General features: G+C 40.9%; 1 protein-coding gene across 2 annotated transcripts in view; it reads right to left on the minus strand.

The window, feature by feature from the left end:
• The window catches only part of itsn2b (intersectin 2b), a 28,875-nt gene that overhangs the window by 5,344 nt on the left and 523 nt on the right, over window positions 1-23,008 (minus strand). Inside the window, exons 2-31 of one of the 2 annotated variants that reach the window (XM_068591828.1) lie at window positions 16,964-17,037; window positions 16,098-16,190; window positions 15,722-15,785; window positions 15,403-15,590; window positions 14,904-15,140; window positions 14,432-14,528; window positions 14,151-14,287; window positions 13,190-13,253; window positions 12,487-12,624; window positions 12,261-12,346; window positions 11,209-11,471; window positions 10,953-11,102; window positions 10,634-10,774; window positions 10,364-10,451; window positions 9,949-10,088; window positions 9,291-9,371; window positions 8,833-8,993; window positions 7,851-8,662; window positions 7,621-7,742; window positions 7,267-7,539; window positions 6,938-7,134; window positions 5,604-5,659; window positions 5,121-5,287; window positions 4,859-4,889; window positions 4,662-4,783; window positions 3,873-3,969; window positions 3,576-3,770; window positions 763-884; window positions 485-591; window positions 134-317 (exon numbers count right to left, since the gene is read on the minus strand). In XM_068591828.1, the coding sequence (XP_068447929.1) occupies window positions 134-317; window positions 485-591; window positions 763-884; window positions 3,576-3,770; window positions 3,873-3,969; window positions 4,662-4,783; window positions 4,859-4,889; window positions 5,121-5,287; window positions 5,604-5,659; window positions 6,938-7,134; window positions 7,267-7,539; window positions 7,621-7,742; window positions 7,851-8,662; window positions 8,833-8,993; window positions 9,291-9,371; window positions 9,949-10,088; window positions 10,364-10,451; window positions 10,634-10,774; window positions 10,953-11,102; window positions 11,209-11,471; window positions 12,261-12,346; window positions 12,487-12,624; window positions 13,190-13,253; window positions 14,151-14,287; window positions 14,432-14,528; window positions 14,904-15,140; window positions 15,403-15,590; window positions 15,722-15,785; window positions 16,098-16,190; window positions 16,964-16,970 (4,620 nt within the window). In that variant the 5' untranslated portion in view covers window positions 16,971-17,037. The remainder of the gene's footprint in view (window positions 1-133; window positions 318-484; window positions 592-762; window positions 885-3,575; window positions 3,771-3,872; window positions 3,970-4,661; window positions 4,784-4,858; window positions 4,890-5,120; window positions 5,288-5,603; window positions 5,660-6,937; window positions 7,135-7,266; window positions 7,540-7,620; window positions 7,743-7,850; window positions 8,663-8,832; window positions 8,994-9,290; window positions 9,372-9,948; window positions 10,089-10,363; window positions 10,452-10,633; window positions 10,775-10,952; window positions 11,103-11,208; window positions 11,472-12,260; window positions 12,347-12,486; window positions 12,625-13,189; window positions 13,254-14,150; window positions 14,288-14,431; window positions 14,529-14,903; window positions 15,141-15,402; window positions 15,591-15,721; window positions 15,786-16,097; window positions 16,191-16,963; window positions 17,038-23,008) is intronic. The other variant, XM_068591918.1, reaches the window with a different exon arrangement.

Consider the following 23,008-nt stretch of genomic DNA (forward strand, 5'->3'; position numbering starts at 1 on the left):
GGTTTCTAAATTTAAACACTCCCTTTTTATCTTCACCTCTTCCTGTCCTTTGACACATCCCCACAATTCTTCAGCCTGTGTCTATGACCTACTCTACTTACTGTCTTTGCTCACTACTCCCTCTCTCTCCTACCTTGAGAAAGATCTTGAAGTTTGGCTCGCTGTCGATGCGCGTCTGGAGCAGCGTTGCTCCGTTGATCTGGCAGGAACAGAAGCGGATGTAGGGCTGCATGTGGGACAGCTCCGCGGCCAGGATATCTCCGATCATCTGCACCGGCATGTTCTCCCCACCCATCTTCTTACGCACACGTAGTGCCCTGCATACACATAAATATACATGCATAAACACAAGCAGCTCAGTATTTTTGTGCAGTCAGAATCCACAGACACAACATTACAAAAGGTGCAATTCTATAACATTACATCACTCCATGAGATAAAACTGTCACTTCTAGATTTCATACACTGTCCTTGTGATATTTACTTGAGAAGTTTGGAGTTGCAGGCCAGCAGTTCTTTCCAGTTGACGAAGATCATGGCCATCTCTGCATCATTCAGCCGACCTGACTCTGACATCGGCTTCTGGAAAACCTACACAGGCATAAAGAGAATGACTGATTTCCACAGACTGTCTAGGATGTGATAAGGAGATCATGCAGACATTTTTGACACATCTCATTAAAGACTGGATAGATGTACTGTACATGAAACGTATTTCAGAGTGTACCACTGTTTATTATGAGTGATTAATCTGGACATTACCTCCAGCACAATCTGCAAGTCGTCCACGTATCTCTCCTCGGTCTCAATCAGCTCATGGATGTAACCCTGTCTCCTCTTCTCCTGGGCACTCAAGGAGTCCAGGCTGTTTAGGTCTGCACACCCTGCAGGGGAGGAGGAACACACAACAGGTGGGGGTTTATTGTATGAAAAACAAAACTTCTTAAACCAAACCAGGACTTTGGCACTGCCTTCACTGCCTCCTGCTGGACATTTGAAGAAAAAAAAAAGTAACCCACGCTGCTGCTTTTGATTCAGTCTACTGCACAATTACGGGATCTCGAAAAGAGAACGATGCCAACGTCGAAGGGGAATAAGAGGATGCGGAAAAGCCATAGTCTAGATTAGACTTGTACACATACCTGAATCAAGGGAGTCTCTCATACTAGCCGACTTCTGCTCCCTCACTGACCTTTCTCTTTGCCCTGCCTCATCATCTGTCTCATCCCACAGGTTTAGAAAGTGAAAGCTGCTCTGTAAAGTCATTGCTATGTTTCTGTCCCTCCGAGTATTTTAGTTAGTTGTCCGTCTCTGTTTGCCTCTTCCTTCTTCTGTCCGGTTATCCTCTCGTTGCTGGTACCAGACTAAAGCTTCTCCTGGATCAAATCTGTTTGTACCAAAACAGGAAGAGGAATTATTTCTTTCTTTATCACCTTGTGACGTATGTAGAAAAAGTTTTTCTTCTGCCAATTGGGACGTTTTCTTTGGGAATACACTCCAGATCAGATGCCCAATATCACCACACACACCACTATAAAAAGGAAGATACATATTTAACTCCCCGTCGAGACGTGTACAGGTTACAAAAACAGTGGTTCACAAACTGCTTATCACTCCATTTTAAATCATGTGTATTGTGTTGACAATATAAACACCACACCCACCCACCCACACACGTTTTATTATTTTAAAATAATAAAACAATCAACTTTCATCTTAATCCAATCTTTATTTTGCATTTTATTTCAGAATCTGACAATATATTAGACATCTTTAAAATTTGTTCAACCACCTCGTACCACAAATGTTCGATATATGTTGTCATATCAGTTTTGTTCACAGCTGCTAAACTCTCGATGAAGCTTTCTGTCGGTGTGGTTCACCCACTTTGACTGCAGTCGGAGCCAGGTAACCTATTTATTAAATTACAGAAAAAAACTGCCATTTCCTTTTGTTGCATAAGGGTTCATTCATCCAGAGAAATTGATAGTGGAACACCACAGACATCTCAACTGTATAGTAGCATATTTCACGAAACTCCTTGATGTCAGTGGACCTCACAATTCCTTATGAGACACTTTTTAGGATTTGACCTAAAGTTCATTGATCCATAATCCTGACAATAATGGCTATCATGTTATTTTATCTAAGGTGAACTCTGAGCAGATATGCATTCACTTTTTAGACAGACAGAAACATTCAGAGCAGCAGCATAGCAGTTCATGTAAGGTGCAGTAGCAGTTTGTGACGTCACCCTGAAAAAGGAAAGGTTTTTGTCTGTCAATGGTTATAAAAACAGTTTGCCATATGGTGAAGAGTGGCTTCATCTCTCTTCAAAACTACTTGTATCCTGTCTGTTGGTGACAAACGGCTAATTCGGTTCTGGCTTTGAAATGTAGCGAACAAACTGTAAGCTTCTGCTTTTACCATTTCCTGCAAAAAAATTTATAGGTGAAAGCTGAAAGTAATCAAAATCAAAATTAATTGTAGAAGAAATTAACTAAATCTTATTTTTTGTGTGTAATCTCTGCTTTATTCCATCATGAACACATTTCTGTGATGAATTTACATTAGTCAAATTGCTCCATCATGCTTTCTTTCAAGCATTTTTAAGTTAAGTGCACCGATGGTCGGCCGGAATTTGGACCGTACATAATTTATCTAAATATACACAGGCTTCAGGCTTATTACATTGCACATCATGTCTGCATATAGACACGTCTCTCAGGACAGACAGAGACAAATAGTGGGCTCTGTGTGAGCGTAACTCACAACATGAGAGTAAGAATGTAAACAAAATTGGGAAATCAAGAGGGGGAAAGTAAACGATATGAGGGTAAAAAGAGTGATGTGGCACGTATAAAGGGGAAATAATAAGAGAAGCAAATGAAAGAAACAGGGACAACACACAGAGAGACCCACTAAGCCTCTGCTTCAGATCCATTTTAGCAATAGTTTAAAATCAGTTCAGGGTAAAAAAACGGACCTCGAAGATCCCAAAAGGCACAAAGGCTTTAACAGTTCACAGAATCGAGTCATAAAGTTTTTTTCAGGTCCTGATTCATTTCAGAGGGAACACATGACTTGTTTCCATTGTTTCCCGCTATCACACAGACAGCTGTTCACGCTCACACAGTGACATTAGCTCAGTGGGAGAAGTTATCAGATAAGAAGTCCAGACACCCTGCCCCATCAGAGCAGTGTGTAATAGTGGGTCTCTCTGAAGTCAGGAGTTGGAAGAAGGGAGAAGAGGTGGAGGAGGAAGAGGACTTTCTACCACCCTGGAAGGAGAAAGACACAGAAGTCGAGGAATGGAGAGAGAGAGGGAGGAAAAACACATATTGGAGAGGGAGGGAGAAAGTGGGGGAAAACAGGGGAAATAGTCAGCGAGAAGAAATGATATACAGATGAAAAGATGGGTCGAAGAAAAATATGGGTGATGGTAGATGGGTGTTGCATAAATGAACAAAAGGTTAAGCATTAGTTAGTCACAGTGGTCTGAAGCAACATAGAAGAGGAGCATCCCTTTGTTTTAAGATAGTCATCATGATGCTTTGTTTAAGGAATTTACTTACACTGCTGGCTGGGGTCACACTCCGCTGTGGTCATCTTAACGTAATTAGTGGGGAAGAGACCAGTGACCCCGTTGATCTCTCCTTTCCACCAGTCAGGGTCATTCTTGTCAAAAACGTTGATCAGCTGACCTTTGGAGAAGCTCATCTCGTCCCCATTGGCAGCTGTGTAGTCATATATGGCTATCACCTGACAGACTGAGAGGGAAGAAAAGGATGTTTAACACACCATTATTTCATTAATGCAGAGTACTTTGTCACTCTTCACCTCTGGCCTTCACCTGTGTGTGCGTATGTTACCTGTTTGGGTTGCTGGCGTGGACTTGCCGCTGTTGGATCCCAGTATTTTGACATGAGAGGCAGGAAACCAGCCCTTCTGACGCTTTTTACCACGGGCCTAGAGTCAGACAACAAACAAATTGGGGTAATGAGGTTTTAATGAGTGAGAGAGTGAGAGTGAGATCTGTCTGGTTATCCTCTCGTTGCAGTGCTGGTGAAATCATTTTAATATTATAAGACGACCTTTAAAGACCTGGCTGAATTTTTCTTTTTACAAATCTCCAGCCGGTTTAATATTGGCTGATGGGATTCATTCCGCTAACTTCAATCTATCCAACTTTCATCTATTTATCCATCCATCCATCTCTCCAAATTCTTGAACATAGGGATCTCCATCAGAAACTCCAGGTGCAGTGCAGTTTCCAACCTGCAGGCCGGGTCTCCCACAAGAGCTCACAAAGTAAGTCTAATGTGTCCCAAGATAATGAACAGAAAACAAACATTTCTGCAAAACAGAATTTCTCAATCTCACTTTTAATTGTTCTTATTTAAAGTCTGTGAATAACTGCATTATTTGACCTCAACACACCACCTTAAATGTTTCTAATAAATAACGAACTGCTCACAATCGATATGCCTGTGCAAAAGGTGAGTGGTAACAAGTAGACGTTGCTTTGTTTTAGTGGGTGACAAACCAATAATATTGGCTAATGTACAATGTCAAGATCTGCTCAGACCTTTTGTGGTCAGCTATTCCTGTAAAGTGTTAAGGAACCACAGAAAGTCACTGAAGAGCTGTTGAAGACTGACCTGCAGTTCTCCGAGCCACCAGCCAGAGGAGTTCTTGCCAAGGATGAGGATGAGCTGGGAGCTTTCCAGATTCAGCTGTTCAGGGCTGGTAGAGGGGCGGGGTCTAATCACCTGGGCGATCTCTGCGCATAAAAGACATAAATGCAATATAGCAAAATGTTGTTATGTGACACACTCACACAGAGAGAAGAGCATACCTGGCTTCTTCTTTCCAGATGTGCTTGATGTCTGAAAAAAAAAAAAAATATAATCATTACAAACCTTTAGAAGCAAATGTCTTGTCAAGGATATATGTGTTTATGCTGGGACAATATAAAGTGGAAAGAAAAAGGACAACACGACATGAAAACATACAGGAAGTGAACTACAAGCCACTACAAATACAAAACACAGGTATGTAAAGTAATGGACTGGATACAGTTTTCATACTATATGATGACATGTGTTAAGAGTTCTTACGTCCGTCTCTTTCGGTTTGACGTAGTTGCTGGGGAAGACGCCTGTGCTGTCGCCTATAGAGCCATGCCACCACTCTCCATCTTTCTTGCTCACCAAGATCATATCTCCCTCTTTAAACGTCAGATCAGTCAGCTCTGGAGACTCATAGGTGTACAACGCTGTGTATTCTAGAAAGAATAAATGAACAGAAATTAAAAGCAATGTACTCAATGAGGCTCCAGCTGATACGTCTGTTGCTAACATATGCTGAACTCCACAAGATTTCTGACACATTAACCCAGATATTTTAAAATGTTGATAAACTTGAGACACCACACATAATTCAGGATAAAACTAAATGGGAAGTGCGATCTCGGTCCCTTAAACCACCTAAAAATCCTCATAAAATGTAAAAAGAAAAAAAGGGGCCAGGCGAACATAAGGTTTTATTAAATGTATCATAATCAAATATTAACTGAAATACATGAGGATATTTTACTATACCTTCAAGCTGAAGACTATCGCTAGAATCCGAAGCATCAGGAGGGGAGCTTTTCACGCTGTAAACACAAAAAGGCGACTTTACCATACTTACTCAAATGTGTTTGCAATAATCCCTCCATCCATCCATCCTCCAATGCCTATTTGAATCACAGAAATACCAAAAACATTTCTCCCTCCAGTTCCTCCGGGGATGCAAAGCATTCTTAAGTCAGATGGGGCTATGAATCCCTGCAGCATGGAGTCATACCTTTAAAAGACTCAACACATTTTAACCAGATCCTTTAAATAAAAAGCAGTGGTTTTATTCTGAGCTACTCTGCATCTCTGCCATGAATTTATTTTGCTTATAAGCCAAACCTTTTGATCAGAGATAAATGGTGGAATGTGCACTTGACTGGATTGACTGCTACATCTAAATCTTTACATTCAGACTCAACTTCCTCTTCACCACAACAGTCTGGTATAACACCAGCTGGAATCATACTGTGTGTTTAGCTTTATGCTGCTGTGTGATTTGTAAGTGTGTGTGAGACTCTCTGAACACATTTATCGTCACAGAAAAAGTAATTTCTGCTGTAAATATCTGATGGACTGGAATTGTTTCCAAACCTGTAGACCGTCACTAACATTATCATGAGACGTGATGCACGTGATGACCGATTTACCCCGAGATAAATCACATCCCAACGACCAAAAAATATGTTGTGAGAGACAGGTATGTGCTTGAGGCTACTGACTTGTGCGTTTTAGTTTTTTCTAATGTTGCATAAAAGGAAATACATGACTGTGTTGTACAATAAATAAACCTTGAATGTTTACAAATTAAATATGATAGTTAGCTCTGGGCTATGTTCAAAAAATGTTTTTGATGATTGTGAAGCAACTTTTGGAGTTGCAAGGAACTTTTTCCCCAATAGATTTCTATGCCAATTCATAGAGATTTATTTGCAAAGGATATCGGAGATTATGACATTGGTGTTACACTACCTCAAATGTGCATTAAGTGCATTCAGAAGAAACACACATTGTGATAAAATGCAAACTATAGATGACACCCAGTTGTCTTTACTATACCGGCAGAACTGTCCCTAACAGCCTGGCAACAAAATATATGCAAACTGAGGTCTGAAGTTTAGCTGGGGAGTCAATAGAAGTGAAATACACATCATGTACTTTGCCAGCTAAACCAATCATTTCCTTTAGTGGCTTGTTGCAAGTGAGGTCTCTAGAAAGGGTTCAAAGAGGAATTTAACATTTACAAATGTTCATATAATTGAGAAAATCCACTGTCCTCCCACAAGTTTAGTTACGGGGAACACTTATGCGTGACTCACTCTGAACTCTCATCTTTTCCCAGCAGTGTCACATATGTTTTGGGGAACCAGCCCTGTTCACTGTTCAGCTCTCCCAGCCACCAATTCTCCTGCTGCTCCAACACCTGAATGACATCGTCCTTATTGAAGTTCAGATGGTTGTCGGTCTTTGCTGTCCACGAACACAGGGCCTGGGCCAACAGGTTACCTACCACCTGCTGTCATGGCACAGATAGAAAGACAGTATAGTGAGTATTTGAGCATTGCATAGCTCCAGACAATAATCATACAAGCTTAGAAGCTAGTGCAGCAGTAACAAGAACCATTGTATAAAGGTTTAAACCTCTCACCTGTCCCTGTGTCTCAGAGGGTGCAGGGTTTGGAGAGTGTGTTGGCGTGAAGGCAGATTTTGTGCCTGCTGCCTTGACACCCTCAAGTGCATTGGAAAGCTGTGAGTGGAGTGGCACATTAGGAGCAGCAGCAGCAGTAGCAGCAGCAGTAGTAGTATTATTAGCTGCATCTGATGAGGCCACTCTCTCAACGTAGCTTTCTGGGAACCAGCCCATCTTCCCCTGTCGGCTGCCGTACAGCCAACCTTCCTCCCGCTCTGTCGACTCATCAACCTGACAGACAGGAAAGTTTGAGGAAGACAACATTCCGTCTTTGCACTTGTATCTTGAGTCAAGTTTCAGTTTCAATCTTACCTCGATCATATCATCTGCATTGAAGTTGAGCTCTTCATTGTTTCGGGCAGCAAACGGATAGAGAGCTTTAAAAGATGTGAGGGCTGCTGACTTTCTGTGTTGTGTGACCCTGGGTTGTCCACCTAAAGCAGCAAATGAGACAAAATAATGAAAGTTGAGCTTCAAAGGTGTTTTGATGAACACTGGAGACAGGAAGAGACTACAGAGACGTAAAGAAACATCTGTCTTACCTTTCCTCTCCTCCAGTCCTCTCAGCAAAGCTGTGAGTTTCCCCTGAATATCCACCTTCCCAACTCCAATCGCCGGTTGTTGCTGACGAGCCGCCTCCTCCTTTCTCTTTCTCACCTCCTCTGCTTTTCTCCTCTCCTCTTCCTCCACTTTTGTCTTCCTCTCCTCCTCCACCCTCCTTTTTTCCTCCTCACGCTTCCTCCTGTCCTCATCCTGCTGCTGCTGAAGCTTCCTCTTGTCTTCATCCCTCTGTCTCCTCTCCTCGTCCTCCCTCTTCTTTCTCTCCTCCTCTTGCTTTCTCCTCTCCTCTGAATCTCGGACGGCGGCCACAGCTGCCCTCTGTCTCCTTCTCTCCTCTTCTTCCTTTTCTCTTCTGCGGTCCTCCTCCCTCCGTTCCTCCTCTAATCTCTTCCTCTCTTCCTCCCTCCTGCGGTGCTCTTCTTCTTCTTTTCGTCTCTTCTCCTCTTTCCGCCTCTCTTCCTCAAGTTTCCGCCTCTCTTCCTCGAGCTGCCTCCTCTCCTCCTCCAGCTGTCTCCTCTCCTCCTCCTGCCTCCTTCTTTCTGCTTGCTTCTGTCGTTCCTCCTCTTCTCTTTTCTTCCTCTCCTCCATCTCTCTTCTCTTTTGCTCTACCTCCTCCTTTGCTCTGAGCTCCCGCTCAACCTTCTCCTTCGTCGCCTGGATGAGAGCCTGTTTCTCTCTCTCCGCCTCCTCCCTCTGTTTGGCCTCTTTCTCCTCCTGAAGCTTCCTCTGACGCTCAACTTCATCCTTCCTTAGCTTCTCCTGCCACTGGCGCTCTTTTTCTATCTTAATGAGCCTGTGAGTAGAAAGCAAACATTATTTTAAAAGTTTGAACATCAAGGTAAAAATGTAAAAGTTTAAATGGACTTTTTAGAGTTGGTGGAGAAATCATGTTTTTTGCTTTAACATGACACATTGGAGGAGATGCGTGTTAAAAAATGCAAACAAAATTTACATTAAAAATACCTCTGAGCTTCCTCCTCCTCTTGTTTTTTCCTCTCCTCTTCCCTCCTCTTCCTCTGTTCTTCTTCCTCCTTCCTTCGACTCAACTCACGCAGTTTGCCCTCTTTGATGCTCTGTAAATTCTCAAGTGTTGCCTGCTGTTTTCTCTGGCTCTCTTTTAGGTCCTTCCACACACAAAAAAACACACACCTTTACTAGAGTGAAAGATGTGAAACTTAATTAAAGAACAAGCTGACTAGATAGACACAACGAGATAAAGACTGAACAAAAAGCATGCACAAACACGTAATATTCAGCAATTTGTGGAAGGATGTAAAAGAAAATAAATTTGAAAAAAGGCACAAAAAAAAGCCACAAGGTGTCAAAAGGATGGGGATATATGAGCAAAGAGATGAAGAATAGAAACATGCAAAACACAGCATATAAAGACAAAATAAACAAAAGACACCTAAAGCGAAAACCTTTAGTAGGTAGAAGAGGTTACGAAGGCAGGCCAGCAGACAGAAGACAGCCTGAAGCATTGGGTCCTCATCACCCACATACTGTAAAGTTAGGGATAAGAGATGGGTGAGAGAGAAGAGGTAGGAGGAAAGGCATCCAGCACAGGAAAAAATAAAAGAAGATGGAGAGGAAGGGAAGAAAAGTTAGAAAACAAAAAGTTCAAATCAGTATCGGATGGTAAAAAAGAAGGTTATGGTGGAAAGGAAAGACTGGAGGAGAGAAAAGAGCCATCAGGGCCCAAGCTGTATGTAAGAATGTAATATTATCATATATTTAGAAAAACAAAAAAGGTTTTGTTAATCGTTTTCAAATATTTTGAATTAATCACTAATTTGTAATCTGTAACATGTACAAGCTGTGAAACCAGGTACACAAGATATCAAACGTGGTTAGTTTGGTTTGTAATGAAAACCACAAGCTCTGTATTAAAGCATCATGTTACCTGCAACACCCCGTTTATTTCATGTAATTCAGGAAACACACTTCTGTGTCACATGTCCCGCGTCAATCTTTTAATCCAGTGATATATTATGTTTGATAAATAACAATAACTACAAACAATGACTCTGATGCCATGTTAAGTTACTCTATGAAGGTTATTACATATTTAATTCCTACCTGCATATCTTTGTGATACACGTCCATCTCAGACAGTTTGGCAGCAGTCTCTTTCTCCAGGACTTCCAGCTGTCCTTGCAGTTTCAGACATGTTCCTTTTTTCTCTGTAACGCCCATCTTCAGGGTGGACATGCTTGACGCTACAAACAGGTGAAATACAGTTGAACAAGCAAAAGTGTTTCATTAAATTCTCATTTATACGTTTTGTATAGATGTGTGTAATATTAATATATTATATAATTTTCACTTCTGCAGCAGTTTGTTGGATTACATCAAATACTTGCAGACTTTCATATTCTACAGTATATTCTGAATTTACTGTGATAGAAACCACATTTATGGGCAAATTGTGTATATCAAACATCCATCATCAGTGCTGTTGTAATATGTTGTTGTTCCATCCATCAGTACTAACCAGGCAATGTTTTTACAGACATGTTTCTGAGTTTCTCAGTCAGTCTCTTCTGCTCTGGAGTCAGCTGGGATAACTTCCTCTGGAACTCCTGAACAGGACCATATGCATCAGAAATAAAAATGCATCATTACGGGAAAAAATTTATGCATTCTCTATTAACAAAGTAATGATTTGACAAATCAATCATCGCGCGCACGCACGCACGCACGCACGCACGCACGCACGCACACGCACACACACACACACACACACACACACACACACACACACCTCCAACTGTTTCTGGAGGTTGGTGATGTCCTGATGGCAAGTCTCTTTCCTTTGATTGGTCAGATCCAGCTCCGTCTTCTGATGCTTTTTCTTATTCTGAAAGTCTCGCAGTCGGTCTGAAATCTGACGGTGCTTGTTACCCTGAGGTAGCGAGAAGTAGTGAGGAGGAGAGGAGAGAAGAAAGAGAAAAGTCCTAAATGTGTTTATAATGGATGAGAGACAGCTGGACAAACTGAGGCAAACACTGCATGAACACTGTATGTCTACATTCCTGTGATGTGTTGCACTGGAACAAAATTACTGTTTCTCCACCACTCACCACAGCCTCCAACTCCATCTCAAGACTCATTTTTTTAGCTTTCAATCTGGTGATATCATCCTGCTCCTGCACCCTCTTTATCTGGAGCTCCCCTCGCCGCCTCCGCTCCAACTCCTCCTTCCTCTGACGCTCGAGCTCCCGCTGTGCAGCCTGGAATGAACCCATACAGGACACTGAAATGTATAGAAACGACTCTTCTGTGGCAATAAATGAGGGTGAATTCATACTTGTAAAAACAGAATCTACAATCCCTCACCTCTTTCCTCTCTATCTCTCTCAGTCGCTCTTCTTCTTTCTGCCTCTCCAGTTCTTTCTGTCGTTCCAACCTCCTCTCCTCCTCTTTCTTCCTCCTCTCCTCGACCTCACGAGCCTCCCTCTCCCTCATTTCTTGCTCCTCTTTTGCCTTCTGAGCGCGCCGCTCCCTCTCCCTCCTCTCCGCATCCTCCAGCGCCAGTCGTCTTTTCTCCAGTTCTGCGTTCCCTCGCTCCAGGTTGGCTTTGAATTTATCCTCAAACGACACTGAATAAAGACAAATAAACCGTTTTAATGAAGTCAGTGTTGGTATACTTTCTATGATAATTGGGAGTAAGCAGTCAAATCTAAATCTAAAATTTTACTTGCTTTTAACAATAAGGAAGCTAGAGAACATGGTGTCATCTGTATCAGGTTTAAGCAGTAAATACTTTAAAGTACAGTTCATTGGGTTTTCATTTTAAGAATTAAAATGTGCCCATTAGACATTTTTAACACAAAAAAGTACCCATTGATGACTTATTTAGATAATAAGATAAGCATGAAAAATGTATAAATGTAAAACTAATTTGTAGTTTTATAAAAACTGCCACAAAGAAGTAATACTATACATGATTTAGATTTAGGGATCTAAAAAAGCATTTAGCCATTAACTTAATATTTAAAAACACCTGACATAAGTTTTAACTCTAGCTGCTACAACTTGTGACTGTGTAAGATGATAGTGAGTACAAAACCAACACCAAAGCCCTAACCTCAGTCACTTGGCTACAGCTTAGGCTGCTGCAAGCAGCGCATGTTAAATACATGTTGTATGTCACAACATGTATTTATGTTTATACTATTATATTGTGACTCACCAGTATGAGTGCAAAGATAAACAGCAACTTTGACAGCCATTGTAATTGATCATTGAGTGATCTTATCTGGTTACTGTGTATTGTTGCTGCCTTGCATTATCTTAGCAATGGAGAATATAGAGAACAAGACTGAACATTATGCAACAATCAACCAAGGCTACATCCGGAGTTTAGGGTTGGTAGTGCGAGTACTGACAGTTTGGTCTGGATTTCTGTGGAGGTTCTATGTCCAAGTTATCAGTCAGAGCAGCATAGAGAGAACTGGATCCATTCACTGTACCCCTGGAACCGAACATATACACAATGAACATATTCATTATTATCGTCCATGTTTAATGCACTTAAATGTTGTCAACACTTTTATCTACTCTACAGATCATTTGCAATATTTTTGTGAAATTGCGCCAAATGTGTGCACATACCTTTGCGAAGGTGGTACCAGTTCAGTTGGCAGTGATAGCGGCAGTGGTTGTCCAATCTTTGCCATGTCCACAAGATGCATTGCCAGTATGAACTCCTCAGCTTTTAGTTTCCCGTCCTTATCCACATCAGCTAAAGTCCTGTGGGGGGTTGCAAATCCGAGGTGCAAGGTTTATACATGACTTCATACAGGATAGGAAGGTACTTTATGACAAGTAGGAATATGTTGCACTATTAGAGAAGGTGTTTAATATGATAAGAACTCAGTTTTCATTTTATGTGTTGCTGAAATTTCTAGTAAAAGATTAACGACTCAACTTCTCAGCTACTTCAGATCTACATTGACAGTCCAGTCTAAGTTGAGGCACGAGTTAAAGGCAACAGTTATAGGAATCAACTGCATACAAACAGGGTTTCAGGAGTTCAACCACCCCCCCACAAAGATCACAGCATAGCTATAGAATTAAGACCAAAATAACCACAGTTGTGTAGCTAATTAAAATAACCAACATAATTTCATTGCATTTATTGGTAATACTTCCTAAAAGCAGCCTTGACCTGAAAACTATTTCCTTAACAAACAAAAGGCCTATTGTCATACAACATACATTTTCTCACTTCACAAACCTGACTTTGGCTCTTAAACCCAACAGGTAGCAGTCATAGAACATGCACAGTCACAGACACACAAACAAATATTCTTACCAGATAGAAGCCAGCTGTGTCTGAGTCAGCATCGTGGTCGCCATGGCACCTCTCACCTGCTGACCTGGCAACAAGAGTGACAAATGTGAGAACACCTGTATAACACAAATGTGTGGGTGTGGTTTAGAAAGAAAAGGGTCAAGGGTGTGTGTATAAGGACCTGTACAGTATGTGCCCATTTACTCATTAAACTAAACATGTTTTCAGGTGAAAAAGAGGGCAGTCCCATAGCTGGTTTCTAAGACCGATTCCAGGTCCTCTTGATGTTTTAATAAAAGTGTAAAAAATGACTAATGAAGAAATTAGAAACTTTTTTAACCTTTCTTCACTCACCTGGATATATAAGAGATGATAATCAAAAGGACTGTATCAACAACATACTTTTTTTGTCAATGTTTATTTTACAGAGAGATTAGACCAAGAGCTAAGAAAACTAATTTGTGTACTGTATTTCATGTGGTGCAACGCACGTAATGTGCAGAGTCACGCTTGCTAAAATTACCTAAAAGTGTTACTGAAGTGAGTAAGTGTGTATGTGTGCACATGCATGCACAATTGTTGTTTGACTCATCATGGGTATTTTAAAAGAACAGGTCCAACAAGGCTGGCAGTAACAGAACCCAAACGCAAATGCATACCTTGCTGCACGCGTGTGCGTGCGTGTGTGTGTGTGTGTGTGTCAACTGCCACTGTGTCTAACACACTCACATCTGGGGCAGAAACACCCTCCACTTCCTTAAAGTTAGCTAAGACTTGACACACACAAAAAGAAAAAGGGGCAGCAATTGTTACGAAATCATCGCTGACTGATGTTCATGAACATCCACACCTGCATTCCAGGCACTGATAATATGTAGGCCTATACTGTATATATCTTTAATACATAACTTTACTTAATAACCACACACACACACACACACACACACACACACACACACACACACACACACACACAACGTACCACTGAGGTATCCTGACATCTGTTTATCCAAGCTGTTGAACTGCTGTCTGTATTTGAGTCTGGAGGCATGTGGCACAGCCCAGTCGCTTGGAACATTAACCATAGGGGACATCATAGAGGGGGAAGAGGAAGCTGAGCTGAAAGACAAATAAAGATGACACAAAAATACTATGCAACAGACTTCAGACCAGTGTGTTTTTGCAGTTCAACAAAATATAAACGAGGCACTCCAGAAATTGCTTAGTGCTTTCACATTTGTGTGAGTGTTTTGTGTATGTTACCTGATTGATCCTAGGTCCAGCATGGATGAGGCCTTGTTCATACCAGAAGAGGAGAGTGCGAGCGGAGAGGAGTAGGGTGATGCAGAGCGAGGTAAGCCTGATAGCACAAAGCACATACCCATTACATACAATCATCTGTCACATCATAAAGGCTGTACATTCTTAGACAACTAACACAGAACTTGGCGATTAACCAGCAGCCCTCTAGAATGGGTCAGTAAAATATTTCCATCCAGCTAAGCCTGCCAAGGACAGTCAGGCTGTTTGTATGGAGATGACACTCAGAGATCGGACTCTGCAAAACCAGGCCAGAAACATTATCATCTTTTCCCCTCAGAAATATATCATCATCCGCACTCTCAGAGTAGGGCATCAGAGAAAATAAACAACTTGCAAATGACAATCAGGAAGGACAGATGAATGTATTTAATCCTACAGGAGACTAAAAGCTGGAAATGAAAATTCTCTGTACCAGCTGCGAATGGGTCGAGAAGACCAATGGTGCCATTAGGCAAGGTGGAGCTTCCCATCAGCGGCCTGGAGGGGGTGGAGCTTATTAGAGGGCTAAGGCCTGTTGCTGTGGGAACCAAAGGGGTGAAGCCTGTCATTGGTGTCAAAGGTGAGAGGCCAGGGGTTGCCATGGAGATAGGGGTAAACATTGCACGGTTTGGCCCGGTCATCATGGACATGTTAGGCACAGTAGCCATACCTAGGAAACACAAAAGTTAAACCAATCAGATGACACAGCAGTGAAAATGTGTGCAAAACAGTCAATCAGTCAGACAGACACACTTCGTTTGTCAATATTTGTTTGAATCCCCCAAATTAGTTTTTTTGCATATGCATTTATATCTTTTAATCATAAAAGTTTTGTGTTCAAGACTTTGATTGTTCAAGCAAATTACATATTTTCACATTGTTGATAGTTGTTCATAATAATAATAATAATAATAATAATAATAATAATGTACCATAGGCTGGGTTGTTTAATAATGAGGTGGGGTTATTGAGACTGGGAGCTGGCACGGGAGGCTGCTTCATGATGATTGGCAGTGCTGATGGAAGCAATGTACCCTGGAGTTTTAGCTTTATGAGCTTCATAGCGATGGAAAACTCCAACCTGTCCATCTTCCCATCTTTATTCATGTCAGCCAGAGTCCTGAAAGAAACGGGGAAAACAGAGAGAGAGAGACCAGTTAAGATCTTGTGCTTAAAGTACAGATTTTATTGAAAACCTCCAGAGATTACATTGCTCAACAATGTGGGTGTGGGAGTATGTGTGTTTCTCACCATATCTCAGCCAAAACTGAAGCAGGAAGCCCTGATTGGAGTAAAAACTTCCTTGCCTGCTCCCCTACAGAAAGAGACAGGAAGAGAATAAAGAGAGAAACACAGAAAAATTGAGATTCCCTTGCATGCGAAGCTGGTAAAATGACTTCATGTGAAACATCACTATCTACAACATTTCTTTGCCTATCTGATCAACTGAGCATTTTGACAACATTTGTGTTCATTTTAGAGCTACATATGTTTATATTTGCTTGTCTATTATTGTGAAATTGGGAATCACTGCACATCATACAGCTGTATGGTCAAACGGCACTATGAGAAACGTACAGGCAGGCAAATTACTTTTGGCATGATGTGCACCAATTCGTGTGTGTACCTGAGACATAGCCCATTGATGGGGAGAGGGTGTCAAACTTCTGATCATGTTTGACCCTCTCCTCTGGGGAGATCGCCCATACACTTGGGCCACCTGGAGAGGAACATTATAAATGTCAAAGTGTGAAGCACCAAACATGGTAAATAGCCGTAACACTAGAAGAGTGTCAGCCTAGTCAGCATTATTCCGTGTAAAGCAGTCATCTCACTTCACTGAAGGAAAATAAATCATATTCTATTCAGAAAACCTGCTCCTCAAACAGGCCCACGGCTGTTTTACCTTCTCAATGTTTGAATGAATCACACAAGCGCACATTACACACAGACAACACGTAAATCCGAGTAAAGCAAACCAGCATGATTACAAAAGAGTAAGGAACCATTTTACGACATTTCAAAAAACTGGTACACAAACACAAAGAGACACTCACACACAGATGACAGAAAACCCTGAGGCCAGCCTCAGTGGCAGTCAGGAGCTGGGAATGCACCGATTTTGACAAAGTGATAATGAAGCACACTGTTACTGTGTCACTTTGTTCAGACAGGAGGGCAGAACAACACTTGACTACACATGAGTGTTTACTCCGTGGCCCATCAGCAGACGCAGTGAATGGACAGTTTACTTAATGATAACAACGCATACAGTTTCTGTAACTTTACTCCTGAGCTTTTAAGATGAAAACCTCTTCCATACAAACAGTAAGAAACACTAAAATAGATGGAGTGCGTTCAGACAGCTGGATGTGCAGCCACACATTTGAGTAAAACTAGGAATTATTAGAACTATCAATGTGTTAGCTTAGCCAATATGCTGAACCAAGAAAAAAAAAAACAGCACACAGCACACACACACACACACCTTACCATTCATATTTGCAGGTGGCAGAGGCAGAGAGGGGGAACTACCGGCGGTGTCCTCAGCTACGGCTCGCAGCCATCCGCAAAACACACAGTCACAGCCCAGTCATCAGTCACTACTGCAGCTAAGATAGGACAGTGGTGTCACTGAGAGGAGAGAGAAAAAAGGCAGCGAAAGAGAGAGAGAGAGATATTCTGGTCAGTCAGCAGAGTTAAACAGAGCTCCTCCTGTTCTCTTCAGTCAGGAGCACTCTGGCCACGTCCCAAAGCTTTTAAACTACTGGGACATGTTCCAACACTGTCCACACAGCCCATGGTAGTGGCCAGATACCAACACTACACAAACTAGACTGATAAACCTTTATTAGAAAGCACACACGTATCAGGATATTATATTTTGTACTGTGAACAGCAATAGATCCTTTTTAACAAGTGAACAAAATGGCTCCCAACGTTTATCTACTGCTGCAGTATGTAAACCATATGTTAGCATGCAAACATTTACTAATTACCATTCAACGTACAGTTTAGCTGAGTTTGATGGAAAGGTTTTGCAGGCATTTATTCATAAACAAAAACATTGGCCAAATTAACATTTTTTCCTGATGACAGAGCTAGAGGACCACTATAGTACTTACAATTCATCCATGAATATGTGTAACAAACATCATGGCAATCCATCCAATCATTAAGAAATCTCTCAAAGCTGCAAAAAGAACGAGTCATTGTGATTCATCCTCTAGGCAAATAAATGAATGAATGCTCAACATTTGATGGGAATCCATCAAGCAGTTGAGTCGGATACCGACCAACCGTCATTGCCATTTAAACAAAGACTTAAATGATTTTAAACCTGCCATCCCGTCCCCCATGACCACTCCTTTTTCAAAGTATGTTGCATCATGCTTGTTAAGCAAGTGTGGGAATCCAGCTGCTGTTGCATGAACCCATTTCATGTAGTGGGAGGGCCTAAATGGTCTGCAAGGTTACGGTTTGTAGGATTTAAGTGATTAATTACTACATTTAGTGCAGGGGTTGATGTGTCTGTGTCCATGTTCCTCTATTTTCTTCAATGTAGTTTACAATAATAATAGATTTCTTAACACAGTTGTGTAGCTAACTAGTTATCTTAAGAAATTTACTGATTTATTCATTTCAAATATTTGTATTTTCTTGCAAGCGATTAGACCACATTTCCGCTTACTGTTTTTGTAATCTTGCTTGTTACGGTTAGGAGGACGTCTGTCGCAGGTCACAACATGGTAAATGTACGAGACTTTGTGTCTGGACTAAATGTTACACATATGGGTTCAGTGTTAATAAATAAATAATATGCCAGCACGTTCAGGTCTCATCTGTGACTACAGCACTGTGCCACCTGTTGAAACACAGCCAACACTAAACTGCCTTGTTTAGATCTAAAACTGTTTTTGCCAGCTAATAGGAAGTGTGAATCTTTGCTTCAATACAAGTCAGATAACTAAAGCCCACCTGTACTGTGAGGGCTTGTATTCTTAAACAACTGAATATATGCAATCTGGCAACAAATAAACCGCTGAAAGTATTGTCATGCACCATAGTTGGGGACACTGTGAATCAGATATTATGTAGGTTTGTTAGCTTTCACATTCGATCAATTCTGGCTTGCTGAAAAACTGAATATCTCTCATCTATCAGCCACACTCACATGACGTGGATAGAGGAGTAAAGAAATTCCAATCTTTCTTCTCAACACTTCCTGTCCGGTAACCCACAGAAACAGGCATTTCCTCGTCACACGTCCGTTAACAGGACGTGATCATGGATTTTTGGCAGAGGGACAGTATTGATGTCCCAGAAAACATAAGCCAGAGTCAGAGCTCGGGTTGGAACTAAGGGAGTACAAGAATTGTAGCTTGCCGAGTGATTTTTAGGAAGCTAGATAACTGATCACTTACTTGTCTGCTGATATGCGCCTATGAGAGAGAACTTGAATAAGATAAAATGTAAAGGATGAGAGGGAGAGCATAAAGGTGTTTTGTTTATTTGTGAACGTAGTCTGATCGATACTGTCACAAGGGCAGAAAACTGCTAGGGAGGGCTAATCTACGATCCGTCATCTGTCGCTCTCCCTCTCGCCTACTTTACTGCGTAAAGTACGCCTGCTCTTTCTTTTCACACCCTTTTTTTTTTTTTTTTTTTTACATTATTCTCTTTCATTATGCCCTTGTCCTTCATTTGCAGTCTTCATCCAATAGTGGCTGACTGTGTACATATGGATTAAGAATATATTCATATCGAAGTTAATGTTTGACTGGTTCGTTTGTGTACTAAAACACACTTTCAGCAAGGTCCCATCACATCTGGTCATCAAGGAGTTGCAGTAAAAATATTTTACACTTAAATAATAAAAATGTTAATCTCAACAGATGCTTGGACTCTCAAGTATTGCATAATAAACAGTGGGGTTTGCCAGACAAACTGTATCAAGTTGTAATTCATGCACTTTTTGTACATATTGACCAACTTATCTATATGTAAAAACAAGATATGAGGTGATCGCAGCCTGACTGGACAGTTGTCTGATCAGCTGACCGACTGAACTACTGAGTGTTTGACTTCAGTGGGAGACTCAGTTTTACAAACCTCATGCAAATCCTTTTTGAGGGTTTTCTTTACCTGCCATGCAGGACCCATAAAAAAAAAAAAGTTGTAAAGCGGACTGCAGGAGGCTGGGAATGAAAGCCTGATGCTCCGTTTCGATAATGTTACGGTCGCCGTCATAGAAAAGGAGACTTAAGTTATTTAGAGATTACACCCTTTTTTCCCTTTCTTTTACACAAGGGTTTGAATGATCATCAAATTGGCTGATCATTTTTCTGAAGCTGAGAAAAACATTTCAAAACATTCTAGAGTGGCCACTACAATCTTGAATGGAGACTGGCAACTGAGAGCAAGTCTTTGATTTCCATCCAGCTTTAGCAAAACCATTGTGTGACACTGTATTTAATTAACTGTATGGGAATGCTTGATATAAAAAATACATGAGAACGACCTGTTTTATTTTTTTAGGGTCCATTTTGGGAATTTCTGTTTTACCTAAATAATATCTCAGAGGCTCCTTATGTTAGATCGCTTGAATACATTTTGATTATTCTTGAACAGAAGAAGACTGAGACTGTAAGATCATCCTGGTGCCCACATATGCAAAGTAGTCCCATTACTATCGTCACAGTTGAATACATAAATAGACATGACTCATCATGTGCCAACCTGTAATTTAGAAAAAAACGGTCTTCATTATTGGTTTATTAATGACGGACTCCTTCCCATTACTTTGATTCCTTGTTCTGCAATACATTATGTTTGTTGTCCACCAGCTTGGCCTGATTTGCACATTTAGAATAAAATCTCAATACGGGCAGAATGTTTATTAATACCCAACAAGCTGTCAATACCTAGATAATGTATGCTACACAAATCACATGTCGATACCAGGTGCAAATGTGGCCTAAATGTCAAGGTGCCCAGAACAGGTGAGAAGCTGATCAGACCAGCCCAGATGTCATCAATACTGTTAACGATGATTGTGGTCCTTTTCAGTGCATCAATAAGCCTCGTTTGTGCGCCAGAAGACAAAAGGTCATGGCTCTGAAACTAGTAAAACTCAAGCAGTATTATTAATTACACCTGAGCTTTTCCTGCTATATCGAGTCAAAATGTCTTTTGTGAAAGGGGCTTGTTGGTCCAAAGCAATGCTGTGCGGTCCCTTTTAATTAGCCCGAGTGCGTGGATCTTTTTTAAAAACAGTAGAAATTTCCAAATGTCTTTCAGCTTGCACATTTTCGTTGGTCTAAAAGTTGATTGTGTTGAACTATTTTTCAAGATCAATATGAAACACTTAATGCTGAATTTAATTTATGAATTTGCTATGTTGGTCAGACCTCACCTGCTTCACTTCCGCTTTGGTTCCTGCTGAAAGACTAGGATATTTCCGTCTCTCTGTTAGTATATACACACACAACACTGAAAACTGTTGGATAAATAGCCGGGCTGTCCCTCACATTAGCTGCTTCAGTAGCAGCTCTGAACCCTGCATGTCTGTCTGTTTGTCCCATATGCTCTGTTTAATGTGCACTTTCTATACTGCACTTTGCTGCCAAGTAGACTCTTACCATCGACTGAAGTGTACAGAATTCAATAAAGAACCAGACAGTGATGGATGAGACGAAAGGATGTTTTTCAATACGCTTTTTCTCCTGTCTTAATCCCTCCACTTCCTCATTCCCTAATTGTCTTTTAGACAGTCCTTTTTTTCTCTCCCATGCTTTTCGTGTGTCGTTGGGTATCAATGTCTGTCCCTCTGCCCTTAACTCTATATTCTTCCAGTTGTGTGACCCTGACCTGTCCTCAGCATTACTCTGTTCAGAGACAAGCAGTCTGTTATTCTACAAAAGCATTGATTTTCAGCCGCCCCGCTGACCTCACACCAATGACATCATCTCTATCCCCCAGATGCTCTCTTTCACTCTGTGTTTGTTTCCATGTACAGTAGAATTAACCATGTTACAGTCATTTGATCACCCACTATAACTCTTTTTCCACTCTTTTGTGTCATTATTTCAGTATCTTTCCAAAGGCTTCTCACTGCAGAGCACAAGGCACGCACCTACTTTGCCATAAACACCCCAAACCACCAGTTTCGTTCATACACTGAGAAAGTGGTGGAAAGGCCTTCTAGACTGTTTCAGATTTGTGAACATTGTTTGCAATGCTGTGTTTGTTTTCTTAAGAGGCAAGGCATGCCTCTCCCTCTTTTAGTCTGCTTTGACCCACCCAGATTTGTTCATATATCAGGAGGATATGACAGAACTGATGAGAGTACTCTGATAGACCGTTAATTTATAGTGTTACAAGGGTTCCAACAGGATACGATACCTATGCTAGTACATCAAGTGTGTGTTTTCCTCCATCATCTTAACTGAAGCTTTTAATGAGGAAGATATTAAGGAGGAGTTCAACCTTATATCTGGCAGGCATTTATCATCTTGCATTTTTTTGTCTCGCAATAAAATCATGAAAAAGTAAAGAAAACTGTTGCTGGATCGAAAAGTCTATTATATTATCAGCAATGACCAAGACGTCGCAATAAGCAGCTTGTCAAGCCTTCAATCTCAACTCTACTCAGCCATACTGTTAATATATCACTGTATGTGTCAAGCAAGAATACACAACCACAATCCTTTTACAACTAAATGAAAACATAATAATACTAACTCCATACTGGTGGCATCAACTTCTCTAAAGAGAAGCTGATATTCCAGCCTCTTCAACATTTATCTCAAAGCAGGCTTTTCTAACTGAATCATTATCCTGAACGTTGTACTGGAACATCCATTTTCTCAGTTTCTTAAAACTACATTTTATTTTCCAAGGAAATTGTGTCATAAAATTGCTCCATGGTTGCAAGTATACTGAAAAATGCTCCACCATTTCAGTCAGTATATCAGTGTCAGGGAATGACACCATGACTATTTGTTTTATAATTTTACAATTAGATATGTGCTAATTTTTTTCCAATGAAATGCTGTTGCATGGACTACAAAAATACAATTGGGAGATGTGCTAGTAAATTTACCTTGTTGGCTTTTTGAATCAAATACAGACAAAGTATTAGTTTAATAAGAAATACATATTAAATAATTAGTGTTGTGGATTCCTACAGCACTGCTTTTTGGGTTGCTTGTATTTAAGGATGTGAGAAGTTATGCCTATTTACTGATGGCTCTGATTATGTCACCTAAAATAAGTCCGATTATCAAATAAAACACAAAACAGAGCACTGCTACTCTATTGTGAACAACAGATGACTTTATTCGCAATCTTAAACTGACCTGAACCTCAATTTGTCAATCTATATGGACGATAAACTGATAGAGTAACATTCCCTGATCACTCGTCACCATACCTGTCTTCCTGCAATGCAACCTGCTCAACTCGTTTGAACGAGGAGGAATATATGAGACTGACCTGCCTCAACAAACTTTACAGAGGTACCAATAAACACTCCGT

Source organism: Clinocottus analis, unplaced genomic scaffold (assembly GCF_023055335.1).
Source record: "Clinocottus analis isolate CAN_PGR_092001 unplaced genomic scaffold, fCliAna1.0.p SCAF_1, whole genome shotgun sequence".
Classification (NCBI taxonomy): Eukaryota; Metazoa; Chordata; class Actinopteri; order Perciformes; family Cottidae; genus Clinocottus; species Clinocottus analis.